The sequence below is a fragment of the Procambarus clarkii genome, chromosome 62 (assembly GCF_040958095.1).
Source record: "Procambarus clarkii isolate CNS0578487 chromosome 62, FALCON_Pclarkii_2.0, whole genome shotgun sequence".
In the NCBI taxonomy this organism is placed as follows: Eukaryota; Metazoa; Arthropoda; class Malacostraca; order Decapoda; family Cambaridae; genus Procambarus; species Procambarus clarkii.
The window spans coordinates 25934902-25958297 of record NC_091211.1 but is presented as its reverse complement, the minus strand read 5'-3'; the positions used below and the strand labels follow the sequence as shown (position 1 = coordinate 25958297).

The 23396-nt window shown below is 45.3% G+C and overlaps 1 protein-coding gene across 22 annotated transcripts in view; it reads right to left on the bottom strand.

Annotated features, from left to right (window-relative positions):
• Positions 1 to 23396, bottom strand: part of Mgat4a (alpha-1,3-mannosyl-glycoprotein 4-beta-N-acetylglucosaminyltransferase a) — a 107368-nt gene that overhangs the window by 33773 nt on the left and 50199 nt on the right. For 18 of the 22 annotated variants that reach the window (XM_045755861.2, XM_045755863.2, XM_045755868.2 and 15 more), the window contains one exon: positions 10582 to 10673. In XM_045755861.2, coding sequence (XP_045611817.1) covers positions 10582 to 10673 — 92 coding nt within the window. Of the gene's footprint in view, positions 1 to 10581; positions 10674 to 19722; positions 20126 to 20191; positions 20215 to 23396 lie in introns of those variants that run through there. The other 4 variants (XM_069308373.1, XM_069308374.1, XM_045755866.2 and 1 more) reach the window with 3 other exon arrangements.

The window sequence follows — 23396 nt, the reverse complement described above, 5'->3', positions numbered from 1 at the left end:
TCGCTACCTGGAACAAAGTTCCAAGTAGCAGGGGCTATGGTGAGCCCGTAGTGCCTTGTTATATACGAAGAACTAAAATAACTAGACCTGACGAGGCTAGAAAACAAGGAGATACATGACACAGACGTATAAAATACTTAGGGAGGGGACTGACTGTGGAAAAAATTGTTCACAATGAATATCTTGAGGCGATGAGTCACAATAACGTGGCTGAAGTATGTTGACCAGACCACACTAGAAATTGAAGGGACGACGACGTTTCGGTCCGTCCTGGACCATTCTTAAGACCATTCTCAATCGACTTGAGAATGGTCCAGGACGGACCGAAACGTCGTCGTCCCTTCAATTTCTAGTGTGTGGTCTGGTCAACAATATCTTGAGGTTATCTTGAGATGATTTCGGGGCTTTAGTGTCCCCGCGGCCCGGTCCTCGACCAGGCCTCCACCCCCAGGAAGCAGCCCGTGACAGCTGACTAACACACAGGTACCTATTTTACTGCTAGGTAACAGGGGGCATAGGGTGAAAGAAACTCTACCCAATGTTTCTCGCCGGCGCCTGGGATCGAACCCAGGACCACAAGTCTGAATACCAACAGAAACAAGTTAAGCTTGAGAGCCAGACGAGTCATAGATACTAGACAGTTTTCTTTTAGCATAAGAGAAGTGAAGAAATGGGATAAACTAAAGGAACAGACTCCATTCATAACTTTAAAAGTAGATGCGATAGGGAAATTAGCCTGGAGTCACTGCATTAAACAATCGGTGACTAGATAGGCGGAATCCAAGAGCTAAAGTTCGATCCTGCAGGTACAAACAGATACACAAGGGCGCACACGGCCAGAAAGCCATTAGGAAACAGGCCGCAGGCAATGGAGGTTTTTGCTTTTAAACTGTGTAGGTGACTGCCGTAATTATTATCGGGCGTGCACACACACACACACACACGTACACGCGGTGTGTACTATATTGTAATGTGGTGTGATACCTCCCAATGTTAACTATAAAGTATCCCATTATTATATTATATACATTGTTATATTATAGCCTAAGTATCCCATTATTATATAAAGTAAAGGCATTGCAAAAACAACTACTAAATGTAAAATTTCTTAGGCCTAATGTAGTACCAGTATTTACTATACTAAGCCCAGGAAAAGTTAGCTTTGGCTTCCATTTTCTCGAAAACCCAATAGCACAAACATAGACTTTTGAATGGAACAGTTCAAATTTCGTGCTTGCATTATACAGTCGATATATGTACTATCATTTCCAGAAATGTTGAGACAAAACTGCACCGTGTTTAACTTATCACCACAAAGGTCAAACTGGTACAAATACCAGGGAGCAAGATGGATAAACGGAAGGAGGAAGAGAGAGGGAGGAAGAAAGAAGAGAGAGAGAGCAGAGGAGAGAGAGAGAGAGCAGAGGGGGGGGGGGGGGAAGAGAGGCACCAGTGGTGGTGGTGCCGAGTATAGTTACTATCAAACAAGGTACGTAGGCACCCAGCAGGCTAGTGTGGCAGGTCTCGTGTGACTCTGCTCTCCTAAACTCTCAACTTCCATCACTTCACGTACTGCACGAGCCTCACTATCTCCTCCAGTATTGGACCTCAAAGATGCGGTATTAAAAGCTATGACAACTTTTGTAATGAAAGGTATTTGTATGGTCAGCACAGTAACCGGACCAGGCAATGTGATGTAGTCATTGTGGTAATTTACCTTGGTTATAGCCACATCTGGCAGGTTAGTGAGGCTAAGCCACTACCAGGATACTCAGATTGTAAACTCTGTGATAAACCTTTAATGCATTCACTAGAACACTATATTGTTGAATGTGAAACCGTGAAAGATTTTAGACCTGGCCTATTGTACCACCAACTGTGTAACTATTTCTTTGACTCAGGTGTACTGGACGACAGCCTAACAATTTATCCAAAATTTGCTTGTCCATTTTAAATAATGAAAAACAATTTTAGTTATATTATTTTTAAGCTGCATCTCTTATGAACCATCCATGGCCTTGTGGCAGTGCACAATAGAAAGTCGGATTTACATATTCGTACATTGAAACGTGTATACAGTCTAATATAGTTGTAACCATAATATATATGTGCTTCAGCCTACAGTTTAGACCTATTGTCTAGTGTCTGACCCTCTGTCCTGTGTGACAGTGAATATTAACATTATTCTCACTTTAATAAGACCTAATTGAATTCCTCAGACCAGGCAAAATTGTAATTAAATTGTCAATAAAGATGGTAATAATAATAATAATATTTGTGCCTAACATTAACCACACACAATAATAATAATTATTATTATTATATATATATATATATATATATATATATATATATATATATATATATATATATTTATATATATTATATATATATATATATATATATATATATATATATATATATATATATATATATATATATATATATATATATATATATATGGTGTGTGTGAATCCGGGTTAAAGGTGGGGGGTCGAATCCTGGGGCCAAATTCACGAAGCAGTTACGCAAGCACTTACGAACCTGTACATCTTTTCTCAATTTTTGGTGGCTTTGTTTACAATTATTAAACAGTTAATGAGCTCCGAAGCACCAGGAGGCTGTTTATAACAATAACAACAATAGATTGGAAAGTTTTCATGCTTGTAAATTTTTTAATAAATGTAACCAAAGCCGTCAAAGATTGAGGAAAGATGGACACGTTCGTAACTACTTGGGTAACTGCTTCGTGAATCTGGCCCCAGGTCGGGTCATTGAGTTTTTAAGTGATTTATGGCATGGAGACCATACAAGGTTGTTACACACTGTAGGGTGCGCGCGGCCCGACCTTGCACCAGGGTTGGTGAACAATTGGGCCAAAATTCTTGTTTCTTCTGCTTCTCTCACGCCTTAATTATGGCACTAATCTTGTTGCAAACCTCTGCGACTTTTACATTTGTATTTCATGCTTCACAAGCTGCAAAATCCAGGCCGGTGCTGCAAGTTCCGGTATTGGTCTTACGTAGGTTGTGTAGGTCGTCTTACATCTGCATAGGTTGTGTAGATGGTAGAGATATATCCTATTCTAGCTTTTAAATGACGTTCTAATGTTTAGCAGCTTCCCAAATGCTGTTAATGTTGCCTCTTTGTGTGGGCCTCTAATGTTACCGTTGAAATTATATATACTCAAGGTTTTATTATTTTCCCGGGTCTTGTTTTTGCTTTCCCTTATTGTGTATATTGTTTCTAGCTTCCTGTTCCACATTTCTCAGCTTCATTACCTTGCACTTGTTGGGGTCGAACTCTAACTGCCATTTGTCTGCCCACTTGTTGAGTTTGTCAACTCTGCGATTGTCGCTACTCCTCCAAGGTGGTGGTTGCTGTCGTTTTAGATTCAGCTACTGGGAACAAAAGCTACAAGTAGCACGGGCTATGGTGAACCCTGCTTGCTTACGTGCTTGATGGAGTTCTGGGAGTTCGACTTGTGAGAGCTTGGTCCACCAGGCTGTTGCTTAGTGGTCCGTAGTGGACTTACCTGGCACAGGAGCGGGGCAAATAGCACGGGCTATGGTGAGCCCGTAGTGGACTTACCGGGCACAGGAGCGGGGCAAGTAGCACGGGCTATGGTGAGCCCCTAGTGGACTTACCTGGCACAGGAGCGGGGCTGCAACTTTGCTTTGTCCTCCAAGGTTATTACACTCCTCATATAAGCTTTGAGTCATGTGCAAACATTGAGAGGTAGGCGCTCACTCCCTCATAAATGAAATGTTTACGGCCAGTATGACATTATGGTTATACTCTCATGGCTTTGTGTTGTGTATTGGTAAACATCCTAACTTGCTCTCACCAGTTTCAAATCGTTAGAGTAAATAGCTTCTTTCATTTGGCTAACTGTGTCATTATTAGTATCCTAATCCCATTACGATAATAATTGTAATTATATTTTTTAGGCTTGGTCGATCATTTCGCTTTGTAAAACTTTAAATTAAATTACCATGTTTTGCTTTATATATTATAGTATTTGAAGCTCCACGACTGTCTTGTGACGTCAAGTTTAAGCCAGGTTTTTTGACACGTATTAACATGGCGGAAATGTAATTAAAGGATATAGTTTTTCTTACGTGGCCGCCACGGAGATAGGCGTCGACATGCCCGCCGCTCTCCTCAACCTTCCTCTTCACACGTAAGCTACAATTATTATGTTTGTCTTTCACCTTTATGTCATCTTCTACTTGCCTAAATGTACTCACTTACAATTGGCCCAGTCACTTGGACTGGATGGTAGGGCGACGGTCTCGCTTCATGCAGGTCGGCGTTCAATCTCCGACCGTCCAAATGGTTAGGCATCATTCCTTCCCCCCCCCCCCGTCCCATCCCAAATCCTTATCCTGATCCCTTCCCAGTGCTATATAGTGGTAATGGCTTGGCGCTTCCCGCCTGATAATTCCCTCCCGTTCACTTAGAATTGGAGGCTGGCAAGTTGCACCTTTGCAGCTTCCGGCCAATATATGCAATAACTCTTTCCTCGCGTCTCTTCTCGTAGAATATTTCACTTGTGACTTATGCTAAAGTTCTTGTTAACATCTCTGGTGTAATTTGTGGTCTCCATACCTGCCGTATCTATCAACATTACCTTTTGTCCATTCGGTCAGTTCCGTTGATATCTTGTACGTTGTTACAATATCTCCACTGTTTCTTCTTCAACGTTGAGAGATACAGTTCTCTGGGACGCTATACATACATATATACAGTTCGCTGTAGCAGATTATACATCTTAGCCACAAGCCTCGTCGCATCTTCACTTACTAGTTTCTGCTTATTTTAAGATGTAGATCTCATGCTACAGATGCATACGCAGCGTTGGTCTTATGTAGGTTGTACAGTGTGTTCTGAAGGCGTCTAGGTCTGGACTCCTGAAGGGTACACGAATAATTGTCAGTATTGGCCATGTTTCACATGCCATACGGTAATATGCAGGCGATGAGTCACAATAACGTGGCTGAAGTATGTTGACCAGACCACACACTAGAAAGTGAAGGGACGACGACGTTTCGATCTGTCCTGGACCATTCTCAAGTCGATTGTGACTTGATCGACTTGAGAATGGTCCAGGACGGACCGAAACGTCGTCGTCCCTTCACCTTCTAGTGCGTGATCTGGTCAACATACGGTAATATGTTTGGTGTCATGCTTGGAGTTACACATGTGTGGTAGGCAGGCGAGTCTCATGTGAAGTGCGTCGCCGTCTTCTGGGAAACCTTGCATCACATCATGTCCTCCAGCACCGCGGTGACATGTATTAGCAATATTGTGAGATCTGGCCTTTCACTGTCGCCTCCTTCTCCCCCCCCCCCCCACCCGAGCACTGGTCCTCTTCCACCAACCTTGACCTCAAGTTTGGTGGCCAGTCTTACGTGCGGGGCGCTGTTGACCTCTTAATACTCCACGAGGACTTGTGCACTCAACACACACTCACTAGGTTCATTATTGTGGCCCTGACCAGGGCAGGTGTGGCTCTGACCAGGGCAGGTGTGGCCCTGACCAGAGCAGGTGTGACCCTGACCAGAGCAGGTGTGGCCCTGACCAGAGCAGGTGTGGCCTTGAACTCAGAGCAGGTGTGACGTGCCTCAACACACTACCCCTCCCCCCCTCCATGGTGTACCACTTAACAGCACTTCAACAAGGCCTTTTCAGTACAGGCGCGCACTGTATAATTCCCCCCCAAGGGTCACAAACTGGGACTCCGGTGTAATTGTAATAACTCTCACAGTGAAGAGCAGACCCGTAGTTAGTGTCAAAAGACTGCAGGTCGTTATATGTGCATGATCGTCCAGTGACAATTAACCGTAATTGGCTAAAACTGTTAGTCGTCATAAACTGGGCCATCGCCTGACTGACGTAGGCCACCATTTATCATACATATACGTGTCCACTTACGAAAGCTTTACATCTTTCCTCTTATCATGGCGGCTTGGCTTGTATATATTGCAATGTTTACGAGCTGGGAAACCCGGCAATGTCGCCCGTGACCTCAGGATTATTATTTAAGAACATACCTATGGCCATATTATACCTGATCAACCAGGCTGTGACTCATACGTCAGGCTGCGAGCAGCCGCGTCCAACAGCCTGGTTGATCAGTCCGGCAACCAGGAGGCCTGGTCGACGACCGGGCCGCGGGGACGCTAAGCCTCGGAAGCACCTCAAGGAATGGCGCTTTCAAGTTCACTAACTGTTGAATAAATGCAATGAGAGTGGCCATGACTGTGGAAATATGGCCAGGTGTTGTAAGTGAAAGCGTAGACATAAAAGTATTTGTGTGTACGTCTGATACCATACTACTTGTGTAATGGAGGGAAATGTAGATGTTTATCTCTCACAATGTTTGGTGATACGTTTATTGTTTGTGATGTGTGTCTATGTATGTATCAACACGATGTACTGAACGGGGTAAGAATAGCTTGAGCTACCTCATCCCTTTGTGTGTATTTTACCTCAATAAACTTATTTCAATTTCAATTTCATGTTAGAAGCTTCCCTAAGTGCCAGCGGCTCGGCCCAACACACACACAACGGAAGCAGTAGAACATGCCACTATCCTGCCAGTTACTGCACTTGCAATAATGTGCCGGTCATCTAAAATCTATACCAAGAACCCATTGTACCTTTTCGTATCTGCAAGGTATGAAAAGCATAAGCTGCAGATTTACATTAGGCTATGCTGGGCTATCATTTGGTTAGGTTAAATCCCTATTTCTTATGAGGACTTAATTTTCCAAGTTGAGCAAATAGTAGAGTCACACGCTAAAACTTGTAAAGGGAGAAATATGACTGTCAACAGTGAAGAGTATTGGCCCCACTGTACGACCTACTTCACCGTCACTTGTGCGACAAAGGACAGTATCCCATAACAGTAGTAACCCGCCAAACACACACCGAAACTACGACGTTGGTACAACGTTAGAACAAGTTTTAACACCTAACCAATTATAACAACCCAAACAACCAATATAGCAAGTTGTAACAACGTTCTAATACGTCATAAACACGTTAAGCCAAGATGTAACAACTTTATTACAAGTTGTAACAAGCGGAAAATAGAAACAGTTTCGGTTTGTGTTTCCAGGGAATGCTCTCAGTTGGCTTTGGCGGGGTGTGTCATATTTAAACTTGTCCCTCTCGTCTCTTAATTCAAATGACATGCATGACATTAAGTCATTAATGTCACAAAGACATGGCTTGTTAAGAAGCAGTTTAATTCGTGTTTAAATCAGATCCCAGTTACATGAGGCGTTGGTAATGAGCGTGTACTAGGCTGTCCCCTGTGAGTGAGTGTACACCTCTCTCACATTTCCATATTCATGGAGCACTATTGTTTAGGCTATATGTTCCAGCTAACTCACACCTTATGTATACTTCAAAAACAAATTATATTTATTTCTTAATGAAAGATTTCTTAGTGAAGATATTCTTAGTTATTATTTTCAAGTTTCATGTAGTGATTTCCATTTCTTGAAAATATTTTACAACTTGAATTGTAAACAATGTTTTTATTGAGTTTGTTTTTAGTTAAAACAAAAAGTCTTTCGTCTATCTTTAGTCAGAGTTTGTTATTGAATTGAGGCAGGTATTTTCTCTCTTAGTTCCCTGTATGACTAACCATCCTGTGAGAAGGGAATATTTGATAAACTTAAAGCTAGTTTTTGATCTACACTGTGTAATCTTTCATATAGAATAGGATAGCAGCACATTGCTGTGTATACCTAAGTTTGTTAATAAAAAAAACTTTTTCCACCCTTTCAGCATTTCACCTTTGTAAACACACATTAATGATACTATGTAAAAAGATACTTTGAACACTGTTTATGTAGGACAGACGTAAATCTGTCTAAGTCTGTAGGTTACATTAGCATTTTAAAAACACTACAATCAACTTCTGTGGTTGATTGGTCAATAAATCACTGAACTATATGTTTAATAGATCTCTAACACTGTCCATGGAGGACAGAAGAAAATGTATATATGCTGATTAGCTTTGTAAATGTGTGGCCACGTCTGTGGTAGAAAATAATACAAAAAAAATAAAAAATAAAGTCTCGCTGTATTGTCATAATACTGCTGATTTTTCTGAACAAAATTACAATATTATTGTTGATTTCTCTTGTATAAATAACTTACTTGAGTTTTGTAAATGGTATTATTTTAATGTACAATTAATTATTAAATAATTTATTGATTGGCAATGCCTCAATAAGCCTATGAAATGTTCACAAAAGTGAACATTTATAGACCCCGATATTAAAAAATACCGGAGTTCAAAATCCGTCAACAAAAAATCCAAACTCCCAACTAATACTATTACTAACAATACCAACTTTTTTAATATAAAAAATACCTTCACAAAAAATTTTACTGACAGAAAAGGGAAGGTGGTGAAAGAGAAGGGAGCCCAGAGGTGTTTCCGGGGCTTAGCGTCCCCGCGGCCCGGTCGTCGACCAGGGGCCAGATTCACGAAGCAAGTTACGCAAGCACTTACGAACCTGTACATCTTTTCTCAATATTTGGCGGCTTTGTTTACAATTATTAAACAGTTAATGAGCTCCGAAGCACCAGGAGGCTGTTTATAACAATAACAACAGTTGATTGGCAAGTTTTCATGCTTGTAAACTGTTTAATAAATGTAACCAAAGCCTTCAAAGATTGAGGAAAGATGTACACGTTCGTAAGTGCTTTCGTGAATCTGGCCCCAGGCCTCCTGGTTGCTGGACCGGTCAACCAGGCTGTTGGACGCGGCTGCTCGCAGCCTGACGTACGAATCACAGCCTGGTTGCTCAGGTATCCTTTGGAGGTGCTGAGGAAGGACTAGAAAAAGCATATAATAGTCTTAACTACGACATAAGGGAGCGTGCGAAGGTGTTGTAGGGAGCAGGCGATAGCCAAGACAGTAATGACCAGTTTGGTTGTTAACGAGCTAAGGTTATACATGTGCTGATACCTTATTCTTCCCGTAGGCTTGGGTTTATATATTTTATGGGGGGGGGGCAGGGGAATGACTGTGTGGGGGAGGAATGAGAATGTGAGGGGGGGGGGGAGGAGGAACGAGAGTACACACACGTGGAGAAATATATTAAGACTTTGAGAAGTTGGTGCTGGGAGAAATTGGAAAATGAAAGATGCGTAAAATGAATCCTTTGAAGAGGGCGAGTGTGGAGGACGTGTGTGTGGGGGGGGGAGGGAGGGTGCAGGGGGGTGGGAGGGAGCAGCCTAACACCACAGGCAGGAGGAGCCAGTTGGGCAGAGTTCACAGAGTTCCTCCACTGATATTAACACACGAGAAGCCAGAGTCAGAAACCGAGAGTGAGAGAGAGCACTTGGCATTTCACGTTCCATTTTACTGCTAATAAAGAATCCCTTCAAGAAAGGACTAATAGTCTTGTAAGGCGCCTGACAGCTGGGTGGATAGCTCTTTGCATTTGTAGTCCTGAGGTTCTGGGTTCGATCCCAAGGTGGAGGCGAAGACAAATGGGCAAAATGTTTCTTTCACCCCTGATGCCCCTGTTACCTAGCAGTAAATAGGTACCTGGGAGTTAGACGGCTGCTTCCTGGGGGTGGACAGCCACAAGTTGGCAGTGACAACACAAGGCGCTCAGCTCTGCCTTTCTCAACAACTTCACCCCATCAGTGTTCAGTTATTCCTAACCTAACTCTCACTTGAAACAAGTCTACTCAACATGTGTGTTGAGACCAACACAAAATCACCATCTTTGGTTTGCTACATTTTTGTATATAATGAGATCTAAGTTTGTTTGTATAATACAGGCGAATGAAGCGCATCTATAGTTAAAAACATTTACAAATTATCAGATTAAATTAATTAATTAAGACAAATACAACATATAACTATCCCCATGTGACACACTAATACAATATACTTACATGTGGTACTTATATGTATTACTTATTTATAGTCCTTGTACGTAGTGAACCCAAGTGGGAGGCGTTGTCATGGCCTATTGGACAGTCTTATCTTCAGACGAGAGTTCGAATCGCACCGAAACTAAATCAGCTGTTTCTATGAGCAGTTGAACCTTATGATGGACCAACGCGGCCACGTCCTGGTACACCGTCCAGTATGTGACCAAACTGGAACACTAGGGGTGCCTACAGTGGAACACTAGGGGTGCCTACAGTGGAACACTAGGGGTGCCTACAGTGGAACACTAGGGGTGCCTACAGTGGAACACTAGGGGTGCCTACAGTGGAACACTAGGGGTGCCTACAGTGGAACACTAGGGGTGCCTACAGTGGAACATTAGGGGTGCCTACAGTGGAACACTAGGGGTGCCTACAGTGGAACACTAGGGGTGCCTACAGTGGAACACTAGGGGTGCCTACAGTGGAACACTAGGGGTGCCTACAGTGGAACACTAGGGGTGCCTACAGTGGAACATTAGGGGTGCCTACAGTGGAACACTAGGGGTGCCTACATTGTAAAATTGTAAGATGAGTAAGGACGTACCTGGACAGGTGAGGCGTGAGTAAGGACGTACCTGGACTGGTGAGGGGTGAGTAAGGACGTACCTGGACTGGTGAGGAAGAAGAGGACGAGAGCAGGAGTGAGGAGGGCAGCCGTAAACACCACACCAAGTCTCCGCCGGAGCATCCTGCCCACGCTGGGGGGACAAGACACTGTATTAGTCTCCTACACCACAACTACCTGGTCCCTAAACGTCTCCTCCTTGTCACACAACAGTCACCCCTTTCCCCCCTTTCTAGGGCAGCCCTGGGGGGGGGGGGACCCCCTCCCCCCTTTCTAGGGCAGCCCTGGGGAGTGGGGGGATGCCCGTAATCCTGCCCACTGCCCCCTTCTCCGCTATACATACATATATATAAATATATATATATATATATATATATATATATATATATATATATATATATATATATATATATATATATACATACATACACACACGAGTTTAGTCAATTTGCTATGCATGCCATACCCATCCTGTGGGTGGTGGTGGCCCCATACCCATCCCGTGGGCGGTGGTGGACCCCATACCCATCCTATGGGCGGTGGTGGACCCCCATACCCATCCCGTGGGTGGTGGTGGTGGGTCCCATACCCATCCTGTGGGTAGTGGTGGACCCCATACCCATCCTGTGGGTGGTGGTGGGCCCCATACCCATCTTGTGGGCGGTGGTGGACCCCCATACCCATCCCGTGGGCGGTGGTGGACCCCCATACCCATCTTGTGGGCGGTGGTGGACCCCCATACCCATCCCGTGGGCGGTGGTGGACCCCCATACCCATCTTGTGGGCGGTGGTGGACCCCCATACCCATCCCGTGGGGGGTAGTGGACCCCATACCCATCCCGTGGGTGGTGGTGGCCCCATACCCATCCCGTGGGTGGTGGTGGACCCCATACCCATCCCGTGGGGGGTAGTGGACCCCATACCCATCCCGTGGGTGGTGGTGGACCCCATACCCATCCCGTGGGTGGTGGTGGACCCCATACCCATCCCGTGGGTGGTGGTGGACCCCATACCCATCCCGTGGGTGGTGGTGGCCCCATACCCATCCCGTGGGTGGTGGTGGCCCCCATACCCATCCCGTGGGCAGTGGTGGCCCCCATCCCAACTATGTGAGTACAACTAGGCAAGTCAACACACACACACACCTTAATAATATTTTTACAAGTGGTTCAAGAAGTGGCCGCAAGAGTCTCTATGCAAAAGCAATTGACATGTGGCATGGGAGCGGGGGCAGGAGGATGTATAACGATACAACAATACAGTAGGGCACTACAGTAGGGCACTACAGGGGCTGCTGATCAACTGCAAATTGACAGGTGATGACGTAGTGGGTACTCGACATGCCAACACAGGCAAGATGAACAGGGCTGTAAGTCAACCAAACATGTGTTAAGTGATTCAACCTGTCAAGCAATAATGATCACCTGTAATAATATATATGGCGCGAGGAGCGTGGATCAAAACTGGTTGCCAGATGCCATGTGCACAACACTTGGCCTTACGAATACTTCATGGCAACACTTGCCATGAACCTAAGGCACACTTTAATGGTGAGAGCACTAATAGTGAAGGTCGGGGAGCAGCAGTGGTATGGTGACTATCTATGTATCTCTCTCCCTCTCCATTCTCTCCCCTCTCTACCTGAGAGGGAAGTCTCTCTCGTCGTCCTCTCTCTCTCTCTCTCTCTCTCTCTCTCTCTCTCTCTCTCTCTCTCTCTCTCTCTCTCTCTCTCTCTCTCTCTCTCTCTCAAAATAAAGTCAGTGACACCTGGCAGGATATTGCCTGCCACCCCCCTCCCCTATCCTCCCCTCTCCTCCTGTCCCTTTCCCATCTCTCCTTTCCCACTTCTCTACTCTTCTTCCCCCCTCTACTCATTCATTCTGATCTCTTCTCAATATCCTACTCAGCCCCCCCCCCCCTCTTCTCTCACTATCCTTCCCACTTTATCCCTCCTGTCTCTCTCTCACCTTTCCTATTCTCCCGCACACTCACTCCTCTCCCTTCTCCCCCTCACACCCACCAAAAGAAAATCCGACTAACTTTATAACGACAACATTCACCATAGGTTTTACCATCGACTGACCCGTGACAGGTTCCAAGACATTTCCCACACTGGCCTAAGTATGGAGCTCCGTAACGACTTATTTGGTTGACACGCCAGCGCCGGGCCTTGCTGCAGGAACCTGCCCAATTGTTCCGTAAACAAGCCGGGTAGTTCACCTCGTTCGCGCCATGTCCCACTCCGTAAAATTGGGAACTGTTTTGCCTAGCCAGAAGCCTATACGACCCGCAGCCACGAACCTAACGTGACGCAGGCCCACGATTATCGTTGTTTTAGAGTCAGCTACTGGGAACAAAAGTTCCAAGTAGCACGGGCTATGGTGAGCCCGTAGTGGACTTACCTGGCACAGGAGCGGGGCAAGTAGCACGGGCTATGGTGAGCCCGTAGTGGACTTACCTGGCACAGGAGCGGGGCAAGTAGCACGGGCTATGGTGAGCCCGTAGTGGACTTACCTGGCACAGGAGCGGGGCAAGTAGCACGGGCTATGGTGAGCCCGTAGTGGACTTACCTGGCACAGGAGCGGGGCAAGTAACACGGGCTATGGTGAGCCCGTAGTGGACTTGCCTGGCACAGGAGCGGGGCAAGTAGCACGGGCTATGGTGAGCCCGTAGTGGACTTGCCTGGCACAGGAGCGGGGCTGTACTCACCTAATTGTGCTTGCGGGGGGTTGAGCTTTGGCTCTTTGGTCCCGTATATGTGCAGGCCCACGAGCTAAACCTCGTGTTACCAAAAAAAAATAGGACAGGATAAGAAATTCGTGATCCATGAGTCAATAGATAAGGTCCTGCAGACACACGTGAACACACAGCTTGTGCATGTTGGGGAGCCGGTCGGCCGAGCGGACAGCACGCTGGACTTGTGATCCTGTGGTCCCGGGGTCGATCCCAGGCGCCGGCGAGAAACAATGGGCAGAGTTTCTTTCACCCTATGCCCCTGTTACCTAGCAGTAAAATAGGTACCTGGGTGTTAGTCAGCTGTCACGGGCTGCTTCCTGGGAGTGGAGGCCTGGTCGAGGACCGGGCCGCGGGGACACTAAAAAGCTCCGAAATCATCTCAAGATAACCTCAAGATAAGATGTTGTTTGATACTGTGAAGACATTACAAAAGTTCAAATTACGAAAAATGGCAGCGTAGGAAAAAAAATATCTAAACTGTGCAGGAATACTTTGGTAAAATTTGGTAAATTGCTACAAAAGCCAGCAACATCCCCCGTTTTGTAAATACGGCCATTCATGACCCACATTCCGTTTTCTGTGAGCAAATCTCGTTCTCTCTCTCTCTCACCGCTAAGCTAATATCGAACCGCTGGGTAAATGGCTTTTATTTACTGGAATGTTGAATGTTTTTCCGGCTGAGCTGAAGGAGCAACAGGACGCCACAGCCCCGACAACAGCACCCAACAGAAGACATATCAACAGCTGTTGTAACAACAGCACAACGGGGGGAAACAGGGGCCAGATTCACGAAGCAGTTACGCCAGCACTTACGAACCTGTACATCTTTTCTCAATCTTTGGCGACTTTGTTTACAATTATTAAACAGTTAATGAGCTCCGAAGCACCAGGAGGCTCTTTATAACAATAACAACAGTTGAATAGCAAGTTTTCATGCTTGTAAACTGTTTAATAAACGTAAACAAAGCCGTCAAAGATTGAGGCAAAATGTACACGTTCGTAAGTATTTGCGTAAGTGCTTTCGTGAATCTAGCACCGTTGACTGTTCCCCCAGCAGTAACTGCAGACGGTCTGACTGTCAACCAACTGGCGGGCGTGTTCGTAACGGCTAAGGCTTAACAAGAGCTGTAAGCCTGTTAGCAATATATGAATTAATCCGCTAACGTCAGCTTCCGGGTAAACAGCCATCTTGCTGCGTTGGCAGACAAGTGTTTACAATCAACACGTTTAGCACCGGCAAAATTCTGTATTTACTACCGTCTCTCTCTCTCTCTCTCTCTCTCTCTCTCTCTCTCTCTCTCTCTCTCTCTCTCTCTACCACGTCCACTGCTGAGAAGTTTATTTCCCTCAACCTTTTCTCATACTCAAGGGCTAATTTCATGTGTTGGGAACTGCATTCTCTGGGACTGGTCTCACGTAGGTAGTGAGTGTGTATTGGCGGGCACCCCATGCGAGGTTTTCCGTCCGGCTCTCCTGCCTGACAGGAAGTCAGTTACTCGGGTTGACAGCTTGCCAAGCCTTGACAAGCTGTCTGTATTTATTTAAGATATAGGCTAGTGCTGACGTGTGTGTGAGATGCACGGGCTATGGTGGTTCATGGTGCCATGTATGGTGCCATGTATGGTGGTTCATGGTGCCATGTATGGTGGTTCATGGTGCCATGTATGGTGCCATGTATGGTGGTTCATGGTGCCATGTATGGTGCCATGTATGGTGGTTCATGGTGCCATGCATGGTGCCATGTATGGTGGTTCATGGTGCCATGTATGGTGGCTCATGGTGCCATGTATGGTGGTTCATGGTGCCATGTATGATTAGCTAGACCACCTGGGCTAGCCAGTCCATCATTAAAAGAGGACAACGTGTAAAAGATCTGGGAATTATGATGTCCGACGACCTGACATTTAGTGAACATAACCGAGCAAATATAGCGGCGGCGGCGGCAGCCAGGACAATGATAGGATGGCTAATGAGAACGTTCACATCCATCCTCTCCAGGTATATTCCAGGTAGATGGCTGGCTAGGGTGACGGGTGACACCGTGGCCTCGGGTGTCACCGTCTAGGGTGACAGGAGGGTGACGTCGGTCAACGGAAGTTTTACGAAGTTAAAAATATGAAACTATTAGAAACATTAAATATAAATTTATAGTTAAATATCTAGATCCCTCTACACCCCCCTCTCTCCCCAGTGTCTCTCGTCCCTCCCCATCTCCCCCCTCCCTCCCTCCCTAGGGCAACAGCTGCTAGACGAGGGGGGGGGGGAGAGATGAGGTAACAAGCCCACCATACTGCTCTTGCCCACTTGCTGTAGTTATCTGAGTTTAAGACTGGGGTAAGAGGCGGAGGAAATACAGGCAGGGGAACCCGCTATGCCCACCCCCAACAGGTAAAGGGATCACGCTTTATCATCAAGGTAAACACACACACAACCCCCCACACACCCTTTCCCCCTCCCTGTAACCTCCTACCCCCCCCCTGGTGCAGCCCCAGGGAGGGGGGGGGGGGGTACACACTGCGCAGACCGGGAACCAGTTCTATCCTGGCCTCATGCGGACAATAACAAGAGACTACCTGGCCCTGACCTGTGCTGGCCTTGCAGGGTGGACCTGAGGGCCAGTAAACAGGTGCTCCAGCGAGGGTGTTGTGGCAGTAAATGTTGTGTGTACACCTTCTCCATGTCAACAGCTGTGGACCATCGTAAATGGCCCAATTAATGGTCAGTGATAAACCATCCAATGGAACATTTATGACTTAATATGTGTAGCTATTAAGTGTTCAGTCATGGCGTGGTTGTGGTGGTGGTGTGGTATATGGGGGTTGTGGTTGTGGGGTATAGTGTTATGGTACTGTTGTGATGTATATGGTCAGGTGGTATTATTGTTGTTGTTGTGGTATCTTGAGGTTATCTTGAGATGATTTCGGGGCTTTTTAGTGTCCCCGCGGCCCGGTCCTCGACCAGGCCTCCACCCCCAGGAAGCAGCCCGTGACAGCTGACTAACACCCAGGTACCTATTTTACTGCTAGGTAACAGGGGCATAGGGTGAAAGAAATGTTGTTGGTATATGTTGCTGGGCCGAGCGGACAGCACGCTGGACTTGTGATCCTGTGGTACTGGGTTCGATCCTAGGCGCCGGCGAGAAACAATGGGCAGAGTTTCACCCTATGCCCCTGTTACCTAGCAGTAAAATAGGTACCTGGGTGTTAGTCAGCTGTCACGGGCTGCTTCCTGGGGGTGGAGGCCTGATTGAGGACCGGGCCGCGGGAACACTAAAAGCCCCGAAATCATCTCAAGATAACCTCAAGATACTTCAAGATACCAGTGCTCTCTAGGGTGGACGGAATATTGTTACACAAACAGCCACTTTCAGAGCTGGAGAAATTACTGACCTACAGAGAGAGCAAAGATCTTGTACTGCTTGAATACACTCAATGACACACAGAAATTATTGGACTAATGCATACTCTCAATGTATATACACCAAGAAGCTGGGTATACCTCTTAGTGTATACATCCTTGTGGTGTTCTGTTGTTATAGTGGTGTGGTGGTGTGGTGTGGTAGTGTAGCAGTGTAGTGTAGTGGTGTGGTAGTGTAGCAGTGTAGTGTAGTGGTGTGGTAGTGGTGTGGTAGTGTAGCAGTGTAGTGTAGTGGTGTGGTAGTGGTGTAGTGTAGTGGTGTGGTAGTGTAGCAGTGTAGTGTAGTGGTGTGGTAGTGGTGTAGTGTAGTGGTGTGGTAGTGTAGCAGTGTAGTGTAGTGGTGTGGTAGTGGTGTAGTGTAGTGGTGTGGTAGTGTAGCAGTGTAGTGTAGTGGTGTGGTAGTGGTGTAGTGTAGTGGTGTGGTAGTGTAGCAGTGTAGTGTAGTGGTGTGGTAGTGGTGTAGTGTAGTGGTGTAGTGTAGTGGTGTGGTAGTGTAGCAGTGTAGTGTAGTGGTGTGGTAGTGGTGTAGTGTAGTGGTGTGGTAGTGTAGCAGTGTAGTGTAGTGGTGTGGTAGTGGTGTAGTGGTGTGGTGGTGTGGTTGTGTAGTAGTGTGGTGGTGTGGTAGTGTAGCAGTGGTGTAGTGGTGTGGTAGTTGTGTAGTGTAGTGGTGGTGTGGTAGTGTAGTAGTGTGGTAGTGTAGTAGTGGTGTGGTAGTGGTGTTGTAGTGTGGTAGTGTAATGGAATTGTAGTATAGTGTTGTAGTGAAGTGGTGTTGTAGTGGTGTGGCAGTGTAGTGGTGTGGTAGTGTAGTAGTGGTGTAGTGTAGTGGTGTGGTAGTGTAGTTGTAGTGTAGTGGTAGTGTAGTTGTAGTGTAGAGGTGTAGCTCACCAGTCCCCTGCCTAACACCACCTGCTTCAAACCACCATATTCACGTCTCTTCACCTCACATCTTCACTCCACGTCACAATTACACTTCACTTGTCTAATTATTCCCACCAAATTTAATATCCAGTCACAACCTGGCCAAAGACTAATTTTTTTAATTATACACCACAAGCAAAATCCATAAAATAATTTTAACCAATTCCCAAAACGCCATTTTCAAATACCCCCCCCCCCCAAGGCCGAAGTAATTTACGTAATTAATATGGTAATATTACACCTATAAACCTGTCTCACCTTTCAAGGTAAATTCGTATACGCTTCATATATACATTATCTATGAACTAATATTATATAGCGAACTTGTGCCTTCTATCAGGAGGCCTGGTCGACGACCGGGCCGCGGGGACACTAAGCCCCGGAAGCACCTCAAGGTAGACTCTATTGAAAGGTTATATATATATATATATAACAACAATATAATTGGTTATATAATTTATATAATTATATAAACGTTATATAATTTGTACTTCGATGAGTTCTAATAACCCTTAGAATGTTGGTCGTATGTTATATACATTATATTGTGTGTATACGGTATAGTGAAGGTCACATTATAGTGTGTGTGTACAGTATAGTGAAGGGCACATTATAGTGTGTGTATACGGTATAGTGAAGGTCACATTATAGTGTGTGTATACAGTATAGTGAAGGGCACATTATAGTGTGTGTATACGGTATAGTGAAGGTCACATTATAGTGTGTGTATACAGTATAGTGAAGGGCACATTATAGTGTGTGTATACGGTATAGTGAAGGTCACATTATAGTGTGTGTATACAGTATAGTGAAGGTCACATTATAGTGTGTGTATACGGTATAGTGAAGGTCACATTATAGTGTGTGTATACGGTATAGTGAAGGTCACATTATAGTGTGTGTACAGTATAGTGAAGGTCACATTATAGTGTGTGTATACAGTATAGTGAAGGTCACATTATAGTGTGTGTACAGTATAGTGAAGGTCACATTATAGTGTGTGTATACAGTATAGTGAAGGGCACATTATAGTGTGTGTATACGGTATAGTGAAGGTCACATTATAGTGTGTGTACAGTATAGTGAAGGTCACATTATAGTGTGTGTATACGGTATAGTGAAGGTCACATTATAGTGTGTGTATACAGTATAGTGAAGGTCACATTATAGTGTGTGTATACAGTATAGTGAAGGTCACATTATAGTGTGTATACAGTATAGTGAAGGTCACATTATAGTGTGTATACGGTATAGTGAAGGGCACATTATAGTGTGTGTGTATATACACTATTCTATACTGATCCTATTGGTATGATGTTTGTTAATGGTGTTATAGCAGTGGGAGGAAATACTGAGTGGTGTATGTTCCCTCTTACCTGTTGACTATATTCCCTGCCATACTGTTTCTTCCCTACCATACTGTTGACCACCTTCCCTGCCATACTGTTTCTTCCCTACCATACTGTTGACCACCTTCCCTGCCATACTGTTTCTTCCCTACCATACTGTTTCTTCCCTACCATCTGTTTTATCCCTATCATACTATTTCTTCCCTACCATACTGTTCATCACCTTCCCTACCATACTGTTTCTTCCCTACCATACTGTTTCTTCCCTACCATACTGTTGACAACCTTCCCTACCACACTGTTTCTCCCCTACCATATCACCATAGAGCCTGCAGGAAGCTGCCCATATACTCTGAAAGTCGCGGACAACCTCAAATATATAACTAGAGACGGGGGGGGGGGGGGGAGCTACCAAACAACCAGAAGACGGCACACACAACATATAAACTACCCGGAAAGTGAAACAGACAGGTAGGACTAACGAGGCACCAATCCTTAACTATACGCCTCTCTTCACTCAGCAGTAATTGGGGACCTGGTTGTTAACATATTGGCAGGTCGTATTCCAGAGAAAACTATTAGAGAACTAGTAAGGTAAGGTCTACCATGAGCTATGGCAACGGTATGAGCCTGTTAACAGGAGTCAACAGGAGTCTGTTGATGAACAAGGTGCATGACATAGCAAGAGAACACTGAAGAACATAATGATTATAACGTGTTTATACAGAGCAATTGGAGGCAGGTGAACAAGTTACCCACCTTGGGTCGTGGTAGGCTGAGAGGGTGAGCCTGGGCATGATGCCCCCACACTGGGCACGCTAGGCACGCCCCAACACACCCACCAAACACCACCGTCAAGTACCAGACTGTCAACTGGCTTGACAGCTTGCCACGAGGAAAATTGCCGGTAATTTAGTCATTAGTTATCGACATTTTTTTCCATTTTTACAAATGTTTCCTCCACCAATCGGAAGTTCTTTCAGTCACCGTTATTAATGGGCTTTAACTAGTGTTCTAAGATGACTAGAACCATCATTAATCACATTACTGATCACCGTCACACTATCCCACACTATGGAACCATTGCAACTTGTAGCAAGAAAAGTATGCTACATGCAGTAGAATAAACATACTAGAGGTGGTATACTGAACACCCCCACACACACACACGACAGGAAGAGTACACCACACTGACGCCTCTTGTAACCTCTGTAACACTGTAGCTTACAGAGGCATGTGAGCGACTCTTCTTGGAGGAGAGTCGCAGGTGGAGAGTCAGGTGTATATAGGGTGGCAGCAGCAGAACAAGTGAGACTCAGCTTTTCTCTGCCTCAGTCCTACTTGACACACACACACACACACACACACACACACACACACACACACACATACACGTGCTGCATCATAGAGTCAACATAGACTCCCCCACCACACACACACAGTTTTCTCTCCACATCCTCCACACCATCCACACACACAGATATTAGAAAGAACTTTTTTAGTGTCAGAGTGGTTGACAAATGGAATGCACTAGGAAGTGATGTGGTGGAGGCTGACTCCATACACAGTTTCAAGTGTAGATATGATAGAGCCCAATAGGCTCAGGAACCTGTACACCAGTTGATTGACGGTTGAGAGGCGGGACCAAAGAGCCAGAGCTCTACCCCCGCAAGCACAGCTAGCTGAGTACACCTACACTTATATTCCACATTCAATGGTTTTTTTTATCTATTTTTTTAGCATTAGGCATGTAAATCTACATATAACACTGGGCGAACACAGCGACTATTCACGCCACGTTTTCTCTTGGTGTACTATTTGCTTCCGACGCTCCTGCTGTTCTCTAAGCCAACAAGCCGTTTTCTATACGCGCGCGCGCGCAGGCTACTTTCAATATTGGGTTACGGAGGTACTCTCTGGCCTATATTACAGACAGACTACTTCCCGCATGAAGTACATTACCAGTCTAACAGTGAGTGACACAGTCAATATATGTAACTATCTGCTTGCAACCCGTTCTCGCACTTTCTTACAGTCAATATTGACTTATTAAATAAGTGCATATGTGACATACTAATTTATTGTGAATATTTTAGTTTACCTTGAAAAGCTTCATAGAAGGAAGAGGACCACCGACCTTACCTAAGAAGGTTAGGTAAGGTCAGTGTTTTCTATGAAGCTTTTCAAGGTAAACTAAAATATTCACAATAAATTAGTATGTCACATATGCACTTATTTAATAAGTCAATATTGACTATACGAAAGTGCGAGAACGGGTTGCTTCTTGAGGTTATCTTCAGACATAAACACCTTACGGAATAAAACATATCCACAAGGGCCGTGACAAGGATTCGAACCTGCGTCTGAGTTCATCCTAGACGCTGCCTTAATCGACTGACCTTACGGAATATTGGGGTCCAGTTCCTCAACCCATTATAACCATCTGTAGTTACCTCCATGGGGACAGGAAGCCGGCGGCTTCTCAAAGATCGCCACATAACCTCTCTACTACCGTTCATACAGCTTTTGGGTATATATATTCAACTAATTACATTATAACTGAACCTTTAGGTTCAGTTTTTACTCTCAGCTCGACTCCATAACATAATTGTCCAATAGGAGGGGATAGGGCTCTGTGGCTCATCAGAACCGTTTTATCCTTACATAATAAAACGCTCTTAGTCTATCTCTTGTCCAGTGAACAGAAAATGAGTTGTGTTGTTACAGGAAAATCACGGAAACTCTCCGATACATAACAGTTTGAAAATGAAATCTCCGACAATTAAGGATTTATTAAATGATGTGTGTGAAAAGTTGGACACGTGACGAGGTGAAGATAACTATGGGTCTTGCGTAGTTGTTACAACCATATTCACTTGTGCAAGCCGAGGTTCGATCCCCGGTGGAGGCGGAGACAAATGGGCAAAAAGTATCTTTCACCCTGATGACCCTGTTACCTAGCAGTAAATAGGTACCTGGGAGTTAAGACAGCTGCCACGGGCTGCTGCTTCCTGGGGATGTGTAACAAAAAGGAGGCCTGGTAGGGGACCGGGCCGCGGGGACACTAAGCCCCGAAGACAAGAAGATATCTCAAGATATCCTCAAGAAGATAACAGTCCCCACCAAACAACCTGTTCTCACCAGTTTGGTTCTGGTCGCATCTTAACCTATAGGCCAAAAACTAATGTAATGATAGCGACTCGCGAAATTAACGTGATGTCCCGTTTTCTGATCGTGTGTTCTCTGTTAGGTTGGGTTCGGGTAATTTAGCACACGAGTTTAGTAACGTTTGGGACCGCTCGGAGAACGGGCCTACTTGGTGATCACTCCACGAGCGGCCAATGCTTTGGCAACTTTAAATTACATTCTTAAATTCAGATTCTGAATTGAAATTGAAATCCAAACTCTGATTTAAATTCAACTTTGGCGTTGCTACCTGAGTCAGACTTGCAGCCTGAGCCTTGCAATGCAACACAGACTGTAACTATGGGATCAAAGTGCCACAGTTATGGCATTGGTTGGTCGGTTAGCAACAACCATTTCTAAGGTGGCCAGGCCTTAGAAATGGCCTTAGACCTAAGGAACAAAAACTCGGTAATTTACTGTTCTGTAATGAGGTTATTTTTCTCAGATGTGGCACAAGGAATGGCTTCACCTTCTCAGAGGTTGTACACCAGAACCTTACACCTGTGGCCGCGTTTGTCTCCCGTGGTCTTCAGACACTCAGTTGGTGTGGATATGAAGAAGGGAAAAGTTGGATACGTTTTTACATATGGATTCTGACTAGCAATCCTCCGTGTGTATGTGTGTATGTGTGTGTGTGTGTGTGTGTGTGTGTGTGTGTGTGTGTGTGTGTGTGTGTGTGTGTGTGTGTGCGTGTGTGTGTGTGCCCCCTCTCTCTCTCTCTCTCTCTCTCTCTCTCCCTCTTTCTCTCTTTTCTCTCTCTTTCTCTCTCTCTCTCTCCCTCCCTCCCTCTGCTGGGTTGAACTGGTGATGTTTACAGGAAATTGTGTTGGAGGAGTGACCCGAGGCTGACACACAGCGGCTCTCTCATCCCTCACACACCAATCTTTTTACTCTCTCTCTTCTCTATCTTTTTGTGTTTTGTGTTTAGCACGGGGTGCAGCAGCAGACGGCTTCCGACTCCTCTTAGCAGGCTGAGACCTTTCCCTTACCATAGCTCATAGGTAGCCTTACCCTAACATGGGTAAAGCTGGAAAGGTAAGCACCCCCCCCCCGTCACCCCCTCACCCCCCACCCCCCCAACACCCCAAATATCGGCCGCTCTCACACTCCTCACCAAAAAAAGGAGAGACCCGTTTTCTTTGTCTTCTTTTCAGGTAGATAAGAGTCGTGATATTTCTCTTTCTCTCTCTGTTAGCAGGAATGATGTGAAGATGGCCTGTGTTTGTCTCTGGGGCCACTCTTCGTTT